Here is a 12,114-nt window from a genome sequence, read left to right as displayed (position 1 = left end):
GATGTTTTCTGCCACTGGGGAGCATACAAGCAGAGAACTGGGGATAGGCAAATACTTTATTTCTGTGCAAAATCCAATTTGAAAGAATATATGAATGCTATCTAATGTAAATGCCTTTGTAAACAAAAAATATTCTTTCTCCTGCCAGGTCAACATTGGACAAGGAAGCCACCCTAAGATGGTTAAGGTATTTGGACCTGGAGTGGAGAGAACTGGCTTGAAAGCGAATGAGCCTACCCATTTCACAGTCGATTGTACAGAGGCAGGAGAAGGTACACATTTAACTGGACAGCCATGACAAATGTGCTTTAAAAATCTTATTCCCAATAGTGTTCTCTGAAATCTTGACCTAAACGTGCAGCAGATTTGTGCATAGTGCATGTTGCAAGCACATTCATTTCTATGCGCTTGCGTGTAACTTGGTGCCCCTGAAAAGGGGGACACATGTCCTGCAAGCAAGGAGCTGAAGGCACTCGGGCCAGTTTGTCCTTTCTCCGGTATCCCTAATGGTGATAATGACCATACGCACTAGGATGTGTGATTAGGGGCTCCTTATATTGTTGTCATTTTGAAAGGGAGCACCGTATAGAGCGGGCAGAACGATATATATATATATAGACCATCACAGATGTAAAAATGTACTTCAAAAAACCACTCCTTTAGACACAAATGACTTGTGATCCCGGGGAGGTGAGTATGATCAGATCTTCTTTCCTGTTCTCTTTACTGGTTCCGCTTTGTCTTCCCACCTGCAGCATCCAGCGCCCATTAATAGAGCTTCCGGGTCATTCCAGGTGGGCATCGCCACCTTTGCAAGAGAGCGGTTTTCAAGCGGCAAACAGGCATCCCAAAATGTGGCTGCAAAAGAACGGTTCTGAGGGGGACACTGACAAATGATTCAGCACCCCAAAGTAGGGGCACTCTAAGCGTGCATGCATCCAGCTGGTTAACCTGCCGGGAACAGAGTAAAACGAAAACAAAACAAAAGGTCCCTTCACACCCACTTCCCCTCGTCTACCTCCAGCCATTCCACACTGCAGTTAGAGCGCAGAAAGAGGGATGGCTTTAAAATGGTCAAGTTTTGAGTCCGTTTTTGTCCTAAGACAAGCAAAGGATAGATGGAAAGTTGACCTCTGGAAGATTGATGCTTTCTCGGCTTTAGAAGTTGTCCTTTGGGTATGTAACCCATCGGAGAAGCTCTGCCTAAAAATTGATGGCGGCTTTTTCAAAAGTTCAGAACTCCCAATTTACCATTGTAACCACTGGGGGTATGCCCTCTCTTCCATTCCACTTCTATTTTGTATCCAGTGCTTTTTTAACCAAATGCTTAAAACCAATCTTTTTTCTCTTATCACCTAAATATTTAAGGTTATAGCTATATCCGTGTATCATTATGGATTCACTGAATTCTCTGCACTGCATGACCAATATTAATACAATGAAGCGAGATTAAGCAAAGGAAAGACAATACAATACAGTCCAGTATAATGCAAATCTAACGGGTTGTTAGGTTTTTCTAATTCAAGCAAAACAAAAGATGTGGTGGCTGGAAGGTTTCAAATAAATCCTAAACCTCTGTAAATTGCTCTGGGCAGCCCTCCAAACCATCGTTCTTCAGTTTGCCAAGCCATTGCAGAACGAGGAAAGACCATATGTAAATCGGGCTTGGTCCCACCCCAAAGGGGTAGTCTGGCCCAAACTGCTAGGTCACATCCCTTCTGCACAAGACCACGAGCAAACCCAGACACGTTTCGGCCTCATTGGGCTTCAGTGAGACCAGAGGAGCTGATCTGTATGCCCAGCAGGCTTGGGACCCATATCTGGGCATACCTGTTTCCCTTAGGGTGACCAGCCAAAACAAAATAGGTGATAGACGGAAGGTTTACAATTATTCTTATCCCTCTGCCAATTGCTCTGGGCCACCCTCCAGACCATCAGTCATCAAAGGTTAGCAAATGCTAGGCAATGCATTGATTTTGTTGCGATATAGGATAATGCTGCAAACTCATCTGAGGCTTTGTTAGTCATCATGAACTTTAGTTACCCCTAACCCCCTAGCCTTTCATCCTTCAGATACCAGAAATATCCCAGAAATGGAATATCAGGCTTGAATAGGAATCAACCAACATTGGATGTGTGGTACTAGGCACCTCTTACGACCAGGGCCGGTTTTGTCAATGTTGATTGCCGTGAAAGGGTCAATAGGATCATTGAGCTCCCCTGACTAATACGTTTGCAAGTCTAAAAAGGGATTCTATGTTCCTTAAAATGACTCTGGCCCATGTCACAGTCAGGAGCAAAAGAAAACATTGCACAGAATAAATTAAGTCCAACTCTTTTTCCTGTTATCAGGGGGGGTTGGATAAACACCCAAGGGTCACCATGGGATTTATGACAAGATGTCCCGCTTGGCTGCATTTTCAAAACCGTGACCTGGCTGGGAGGAAATCCAGTCTGGAGATTGATCTTGAAAGTCTCTAGAGTAAATCTGGTTAACCCTAGCCAGGATCTGAATCCTCATTCTAAGAGTTAGTTGCACTCCTTTGGGGGTGGGTTTCGGGGATTATGCATTGGATGAGCGCCTACGGGATTTTAAGGATTTGCTGCTAGAGCATAATAGCAATAACTCGGTTGAACAGTTTCAGGTGGAGGTACAATTCATCAAGCGTGAGGATCTCATCTAAGTTCACCTATTGTTTTATTCCAAGTTCAGTGGCCTAGTCTCCAAACGCAGAGCTCCAGGGATGTAGCCGTGCTGGCTATCTACAGGTCTCAGTCACAGTGGTTACAGCACCCGGGCGCGCTTTCTTAGTTACTCCGTCCTTGGTTTAAGGTATGTTAACTGGGCTCTTGGGATGTAGAGTCGGCACATGCCTTTCAAGCCCAAACTTGTGATTCTTCCTTTCCTTAGGGGTTAGCAAAACCGATTTCCAGAAAGAATGTTTCGACTCCCCACCTGAGACCAAAGTTATTCTCATCCACCATCCAAAGATTGCCTTGCCTGTCTTGAGCCCGCCTCTGGCTATCGTTGTTCTTCTCTTGATGGTTCTATGGCACCGCCAGGCTCTGAGCTATCACACTGATCAGGCTTTCAAATGGCTCTTTCTTCTTAGATTCTTTGGCCCCTGCCATTAGCTGAGCTACAGACCCCGAGCAGGCCCTTGGAATCGTGCTGACAAGAATGATATGCAATGCTCATTAAAGTGCACTCCTTGCGCTCTTTCTCACTTTCTCTCCCCTTGCACCACCTCTCTGAATCTCAGTCGTAACTCCAACTCTGTCTCTTTCTGCCTTATACTGTCTTAGCCATTTTTGTTCTTTTGCTTTTATGGCCTAATGGTTACCTAACCACTGTTTAGATTAATATATCATAGAAAATCAACAATGCATCATCTTCAAAGCCAACTTCAGACAACAGTAGCAAAACAATAACTATCTAACTTTGCTGAACAGCAACTGAATGACACATGGTAAACAAACATCAGCCACACAAGCATTAATTGACCCGATTACAAGGGTTGTAAGCTGGAAGTGAGTGAAAGGATAGGGATGGGTTGGGGGAAGGGGGCGAGAGAGGCATTTAGGGAGCATTTTATCCCTGCCCAAGTTACAGTACGGCTTTGCAAGGCCTGGTCATCTTCCCCTGGGGAGTGGCAATGTCTTACTTGCAGGAGTCCCAGATGCCACCTTAGCCCCCACTGAAGGCTGCCCAGCATGTTGCATCATAACCCATCACAGGGCTTCGAAAATTCAACCCCATCCTCCAAGAGCTGCTCTGGCTATGCCTTCAAGCATGCATCATGTTCAAGACAGCCTTCACGTACCTGGCTGAGAACTCGCCATCTCTGGAGGCCAGTGCACCACCAGAAGCCAGAACATTGTTAGGTTGCAAGCAAAGAACTGCAAGAGGGACCAAGAACAGAAAACCAGCCTTTCCCGCCCATTTTGCCCCCTGTCTTTGGAACACGTTACCAATGCAGATGAGACAACCTGCCACTTCAGAGAGGAACTAAAGACCCTACCCTTCAATGAAAATCCCAAGCCCAGGGACCGCATCTCTCCAGCTATAAGATCTCCCCCACTGGTGTCTGGTTGCTGCAAGGATCAAGTTCAAGACCCTCTGCATCATCCACAAGGCTTTATGGGGCCTGGGACCCTGCTACATCCAACTCTCTCTCCCTAAATACCTCCCTGCTAGAGCCCTTCGGTCTTCTAGCTCCAACACTCTGCAGATCATATGCTTTTCCAAGCGGCAAGTGGGGGTAGATCTCTCTCCTCCACGGGTGCCTCAATCTGGAATGGCCTGCCTGCCCCTTTCAGATTTGAGCCGGATCTCCTTAAGATCCGGAAGCTTCTCAAGACCTTTCTTTTCTTTTTTTCCTTCCCTCTCCCCCTCCCCAGCTAATGTTCCTGTCTGCATCTTGACTGGCTGCCTGGTTCCGCCAGTGTCTTACAGGGGAGCAGGCCCTCCTTGTCCAGTCTACCCCTGCACTTGGTCTTCCCTGCCCCCCACCCCTTAAATTACACTTGCCCTTTCAGACCCCTCCCCCACACTAGCCTGGCTGGGCCTACACATATGTAGGCCTTCCAGCCCCTTACCTCGCACTTAGCTCGGGGACCTTCTGTCCCCTGCACTCTCTGCCTCCCCTGGCTCTGTCCACCTGGCCTCCCCTGGCACTCTTTTTTTTCTCACGGCCCATCTGCCCTGACCTGCACCCTCTCCCCTGAGCTTCTTGTTACTGCCCTTGCACGATCCGTTTGTCACAAGGCCTAGTAGGATCTTGTTTGTTTTGTCTCCCTGTCACCCCCCACCCTCTTGTCTTGTTGCGCCTCGAAACACATTGTGTATAGGCACATTATAAATACCCAATAAATAAATCGCACGGATCGCTCAACTTGACTCTAAATCTCCCCCTCTGGAGCTAAGCTCCTTCCCCTATTCATCCTAGCTTCTCTGTCTCGGGAGGATAGCTCTGGGGCAGAGCGCTCACCTTGGAAGCAAGACGACACGGAGCAGCACAGGTTCGATCCTCGGGCCCACGCTTAGAAACCTCAGGGTATCAAGCACGTTATAAATAACCTATCCTATCATATCATATATCATACTCCTGCACCCATGGAGCTCCCAGAGTGCATCCCCTATTCCTGCGCTCTGATACATACCAGGCAGGCCGGCACGTTATAAAGTCCATCAGGAATGGGATTTAAGAGCATCATTGGAAGGATTTTGTTCTATTGATAGAGGTGATGTGGAAGGCGATAGGCAAGGGGTGTACGGGTGTGACAGGCAGACTGAGCCTGGGCCTAGGGGGTTCTGGTGATTATCCTCACGCTCTCTGGTGTTTTCATGTGCACCAGAGCACCTGGTGAGATTCTCCACTGCTAGACTCCCTTCAAAACCCAGACTCCTAAACCAGTGCCATATAGTCGGGCCATTTTTCAGAAATCGCTTCCTTGCCGCGTCAGAGATGAGCATGACCACTGCATCTTCCAGGAGAAGCTGGACGCCCATTGGCTGACTGAGCCTGGCTTTCTGAGCATCCTGAAATCTGTAGGCAGCAGCCCTGCATCTTGAGTTGGTGTTTCACAGTTTGCTCTCATTGCGTACCCGCTTCTTGTGCTTTGAAGCAGTTCTCACTGCAAAAATGAGTGTCTTATACATGATCAATATTAAGTATGACTTACCTTGGCACAGCCCTGCTCTATTCCTCCCCTGTCAGCAGGGGATCGTTGACCGCATTAGAAGAGCTTCCATTGATATTTCAAAGTGTAATGTTGAGCCCATGTGCAGCGGTGTATTTCGTTATTTCAATTACTTTTATTCTCTTCTCTAGGGGATGTCAGTGTGGGGATCAAGTGTGAAGCACGGGTGGTCAGTGAGAATGAAGAAGACATCGACTTTGATATCATTCACAATGCGAATGACACATTTACAGTGAAATACATGCCACCGGGAGCCGGGCGCTACACCATCAAAGTGCTCTTTGCAGGCCAGGTTTGTATTGTCTGTGTATTGCCATGTGTTTCATTTTTGCAGCATTTGTTTGAAAGAAATTACCTGATTCAACTAAAATTTCAGGTCATAGCATTTTATGTCCTGTCAATGTAAATAGCAACCACTTGCTTGAAAAGAACATGGTGATGTTATTGCTTCTCACAGTAACTTCCATTGCTAAAATGGAAGGGGGGGGGGCATGCTGCTAAAACCTGTTAATTGCAGACCGCACTGGACCAAAAAAGATCCCGGTCTCTGAACATTTTTGGTACCAGTCTCTAGGGTTAGTGGCTTACATTGTTAGGTTGAATACTCCATACACAGTGTTGTCCCAAAAAATGTTCTTTGCCTGAATTGATTATATATATATATATATATATATATGGACCAGGTTTGCTCCCCCCTCGCTACTAATTCCCCTGGAATCCCCCGTTTAAAAAGTAGTATTCCAAACAACACACCTGCTAGCTCCCCTCTGCCCAGCACCCTCCCTCGCCACCAGTGCAGCCCGGCACAGAAAACATACTATCATGTCACATTTGGAAATGTACTTTTTTTGGTAATAACCTACCTCATAGGCTTGCACTTTGTCTTGCTGCGTAGACCGTGTGTGACGCAACATATGGCACCAAAAACTACTTTGTTATTAAAAAATATTTGATTTTATTTGTATAACATAAACTACAATGGACAACTAGGAGAATTCTTAGCTGCAATAGATTGAGCAAATTACATGCTTAATATTTCTCAAGCCCTTATCGAGCAGTTGGAAGGTTTAAATAACATTTACCAGCAATGATCATCATTCTATCCTACAAGCAGTTCATATGTTCCTTGAGAATTGAGTAAGTTGTTTATAAAAAGTTCAGTGACGTTTTATTCATTAGCATTTATTAAACAGTTTGTAATATGTGTATTCAAAAATGGTATGGTCTTAATGAGTGTTTACTGGCATAGCCCTTGCAAAAAAAAAAAAAACTGTTCCTAAGCAGCTTTAAACATAGAAGCATTATCTAATTTAAATATTATGATATTATGTGCCCTGTACATGCCTTGCCAGGGCTTAGTAAATGCTTAATAAGCACGCAGTGCGGGGGAGCAAACCAATCGTGTTGCTTGTATCGCGATCTGAATCCCGCGATCCAAACTTGCGTTCCAAGCAATCCGATGGCTGCTCTCCCACCCCACCATCTGCCCTTCACCCTCTCCTTCACTCAGTACCCTCTCTTCCCCATCCTCTCCCTATCCCATTACCCCACTCACCTAATTATTTTGGTGGAAGCTCTTTCTTTAAATTAGTGTAGGCGTGGGCGGACCCACGCAGGCGCTTCCCCATCCAATTGGATGATGTGCACCTATCCACCATTCAGCATTCAACCCACGTAAACTCACAATTCCTCCCACCGCCCTGTCTGCCTCACAAAATCCAACAACACACTACTCCTCCTCCTGCCTCTCACCCCGTCACCTCCCAACAAAGCCTTCCCACTCAACTCAGCCACACCCTGCGCAGACAACCGAACCCTCATCAATTCTCTCTCTACAGCATGTCTCTCACACCTAAACAGAAAATGTTCCAGTCTCAGACACTCCACACACCGCACAGTCCCTCGACTCTCGCTTCCCCACTCTAAACAGACAGTCATTCAGCCCCATATGCCCTATTCTCAATCGATTCAGCATCACCTCCTCCCCCTCCTCCATTCTAGACTTCCCGGATCCACCTTTACTGACACTTTCTCACGAATACCAAACATCCACCTGCCTTTCACCCCACTCACCCAGTTCTCCTGCCACTCATCCATGACCCGCCTCACCATCACTGCCTTCATCTCATCCACACTCAAAGGCAACCTTACATCAACCGCTTCCCTTCTCATACCCTCACCCGCCGCCAAATCCACTAACTCATTTCCCAGAATGCCGCTGTGACTGGGGACCCACGCCAACTCCAGATCCATCCCCCCACGCACACACCGATCAATCTTTCTCCTGATATCCAAAATCACATCCTTCCTATCACCATCCCCTGCCACAATCGCCTGCAACCCACTCAACGAATCTGAAAACACCACTACTTTCTCAAACCTCAACTCGCACACCCTTTCAATCGCCATTGCAATCGCCACCAACTCAGCCGTACAAATTGACACATCATCCGTCAGACGCCCCACTTTATACTCCCCAGTGCTTTCCAAATAATACGCCATTCCCACTCTTCCAGATACCGGATCCTTTGAACCATCCGTGAACACCCTGCACCCTTCTTTCTCTGCCACATATGCCTGACCCAAAGCTTTGATCTCACCCCGCAATCCCCGCTTCTTTGACACCACACTCGTCAACTCCAAGCACACCTTTGGAGACCCCATCATCCACATCGGACACCTCACCAGATCCATATCTGTCACAACCATCAACTCGCCCACACCCCACTGCACCCCCTTCTCCCACATGTGAAACCCCAAAGTGCCCCCTTTCCTCCTCCACCGATCCCCATAATAGTCAAACCTCCAATTATACCGCAAACATTCACGTACCGGATGAACCACACTCTTCGCACTACACTTCACCCACCACCTCATATTCAACACATCCCTTCTCAACCCCAATGGCATCTCCCCCACAAGTACCTGAACCGCATTCATTGGAGAGGACCTCATCACACCCGAACACACCCTCAATGCTCTCGCCTGCACCCTATCCAACCGCAACTTCTGACTCATTGTGAAACCCACTGCCACCTGACATCCAAAATCTAACACACTCAAAATCAATCCCTTATATAACATTCGTAAACACTTCTGCTGCGCACCCCACTCTTTCCCAGTCACCGCCCGCAACAAATTCAGCCTGCGTTTACACTTGTCCATCACTCCATCCACTTGCACGTTCCAATTCAACTTTCTATCCAGAATCACCCCCAAGTACCGGAACTCCTTCACACTCTTCACCCTCACACCTTTCAAAACCAAGTTCAACTCCTGCTGCACTCTTCTCCTCAAACACCATACTCACACTTTTTTCCACAGACACCGAAAAGCCCCATTTCCCACACCACTCCTCCATGCGTACTATCACAGCTTGCAACCGACTCTGCACCATCAACAAACTCCGCCCTCTTACCCCTACCAGACCATCATCCGCAAAGAAATCTACCTGACACCCGATTCCCATCATAGCCCGAATCAGCCCATCCACCATCACATTAAACAGCATTGCACTAATCACACTTCCCTGCGGTGTCCCATTCTCCATCTTCCAAACTTCAGACAGCACCCCCCTCACTCTCACCTGAAAGGTCCTATCCGCCAAAAATGCCCTTATCCACCGAAACATCCTCCCCTTCACACCCATCTCCAACAATCTTACCAACAACCCACTCTTCCACACCATATCATATGCCTTTTCCAAATCCAAAAAGAACGCTCCCACCAACTCTCCATCACATAATGCCTCCTCCACCCCAGTCACTAATCTCACTAATGGATCAGCCACCGACCGATTCTTCCTGAACCCACTCTGAAAGTCACTCAAACACCCATTCGACTCCAAATAAAACCCCAATCGCTCAACCACCATCCGTTCCATAACTTTACACATCACAACAGTCAACGCAATCGGCCTATACGACTTACACTCCGTTGGAACCTTTCCACCCTTCAAAATCGCCACCACAATCGCTCTTTTCCACAGCTTCGGCAAAACATCACTCTTCCAAATCTCATTGATCAGAGCTAATACTTCCAACTTACATTCTACAGGCAACTTCTCCAAAAATACATACATAACACCATCCACCCCTGGACTTGACCACTTCCCCTTTCGAATCGCACCATCCAACTCCAACATCGAAAACGGGACCTCATTCCCAAGGCCCAACATTCGCCAACACCTCCCGCATCTCCTCCTCTACCACACCCATTCGTAACCTCACCGCTTCTGGGAAGTTCCCCGAACTGTGCACCCCCGCAAAATACTCCCCCATCAAATTCGCCTTTTCCCCATCCTCACTAATCACCTCTTCTCCTTTCAACAACACTGACATTCCACCCTGTGGTCTCGTTAATCCAGACATCCGCTTGAACTGTTTCCATACCTCACCCACACCAGAATCACTCCCCAGGGACCCACAATAACCCCTCCAATAACCACGCTTCCGTTCCCTAATTACTCTCTGCGCCATAGCTTTAGCCTTTTTATATGCCACCAAATCCACTATCATTCCTGACCTTACCGCCCTAGCCCTAGCCTTCTTACGTTCCGCCACAGCTCTCGAACATTCCACCGTCCACCAAGGTACCTCAATCTTCCCACTCTTCCCCTTCTCAATCTCTGGAACTGCCGCCTCTGACGCTGCTCTCATTCCCTGCACCAAATATTAATTCCATTCATCCACCCCCCCCCATCTCTACCTCGAGGAACAATCACTTCCTGACACACTCTTTTATACATCTTAAAATTCAACCGTCTCCCAGTCATCCGTGGCCTGATCCCTACCTCACCCCTTACAGTCACCAAGATACCAGAATGATCACTCCCCATGTCCCCATCCACACGCACCTCCCAATCACATTCACCCGCTATTGCAGCAGACACCCAGGTCAAATCCAAGCACAACAACTTCCCAGTCCTCACATCCAACCGCGTACCTGAACCATCATTCAGTAAAACCAGACTCAATTCATCCGCCATGTCCTCCAACAATTCCCCATTCGTATCTGTCCGATAGCTACCCCACAACGTGTTGGCACTGTTAAAAACGCCACACAAAACACAAGGTCCCACATGTCCCCTTATCACTTCAGACAGCACACCCACTTCCACCACCTCACACGGATTATAATAATTCAGCACCAATACTTCCGATCCTCCTACCCGTATCCCTGCCCCAATCGCCTCTACTGCTCCTTCCACCACAATCTCCCTTGCTACCAACCCCTTTCGAACCGCTAGAGCCACACCCCCCCTCTCCCTTCCAACCTATCCTTACGAAACAGCTCAAAACCCGGAATCGCAAACCTCAGATCACCCCTCAACCACGTCTCCTGAATACAAACCACGTCAACTTTCAATTCCCCACACAACACCGCTTTCAACTCCTGTCCATTCCTCAACAAACTCCTCGCGTTCCACTGCAAAATCCTCATGCCGGGACCCCACTCTGCTTCCGCATTTTAGCAACCATCTTAAATACATCCTCTTCCACCACATCCACAACACTCAAATACCTCCTCCCCGCTTCCACCACTCCTTTCGTAAGATCCGACACACTGATAGACGCATTCCTCTGAACCAACTCCAGCACACTCACTATGAAGCACATAAACTCAGTTTTCGAAACAATCACCATTTCTTTGCCTTTCACCTCACCCATCACTTTCTTCCTTCCCACACCCTCTTCCACTACCAGCTCTTTCGCACTCGCCTCACTTACTACCTGTGCCGGTTTCACCTTTGCTACAGCCTCCGCATAAGACAAACCTTCCGCCGCCCTAACCTGCACCACCTCTCTCGCCACCCTGTGACTCTCACACCCCCTAAACGCAGTAGAATGCCCTCCCCCACAATTCACACACTTCATCGGGGTCTCCACCTTGCATTCCTTAATATCATGGTCCCCTCCACACCTCCCACAATGTCTCTCATTCCTGCATACTCTCGCCATATGCCCAAACTGTTGGCACTTATAACACCTTATTGGCATCGCACAATAAGCTTTCACACGGAACCTCTGATATTCCAACTCCACCATTTCCGGACACTCCTTCCTCGCAAATCTCACTGCTACTGTCGTGGATATTACATCCCCACGTGCATCTCTCCTCCCCAACCTCCACGCTTCCACCACCCCAACATCCACCAATTTATCTTCTATCTCAGACATATTCACAGCCACCGGCACTCCATACAACACCCCCTTACACGACACACCACTTTGATCAATCGCATGTACCGCATGTCTACCCAAACAACGCACCTCCAGAATCTTAGCCTGGCTATCAGCATTCGTTCCGTCCACTAGCAACCGACCCCCAGCCACCACTAGCACCCGAGTAACATCCCCCACAGCTGCCTCTATCCATCTAGCAATTTCCAATGGATTCACCCCCAGAAAT

The 12,114-nt window shown here is 47.8% G+C and overlaps 1 protein-coding gene across 4 annotated transcripts in view; it reads left to right on the top strand.

Annotated features, from left to right (window-relative positions):
- Positions 1-12,114, top strand: part of FLNB (filamin B) — a 626,251-nt gene that overhangs the window by 378,007 nt on the left and 236,130 nt on the right. For all 4 annotated transcript variants that reach the window (XM_069643780.1, XM_069643779.1, XM_069643783.1 and 1 more), the window contains exons 15-16: positions 149-272; positions 5,835-5,995. In XM_069643780.1, the coding sequence (XP_069499881.1) occupies positions 149-272; positions 5,835-5,995 (285 nt within the window). The remainder of the gene's footprint in view (positions 1-148; positions 273-5,834; positions 5,996-12,114) is intronic.

This window comes from Ambystoma mexicanum, chromosome 2p, assembly GCF_040938575.1.
Source record: "Ambystoma mexicanum isolate Mex_15411 chromosome 2p, UKY_AmexF1_1, whole genome shotgun sequence".
In the NCBI taxonomy this organism is placed as follows: domain Eukaryota; kingdom Metazoa; phylum Chordata; class Amphibia; order Caudata; family Ambystomatidae; genus Ambystoma; species Ambystoma mexicanum.
This window is presented reverse-complemented; position numbering and strand designations above follow the sequence as displayed.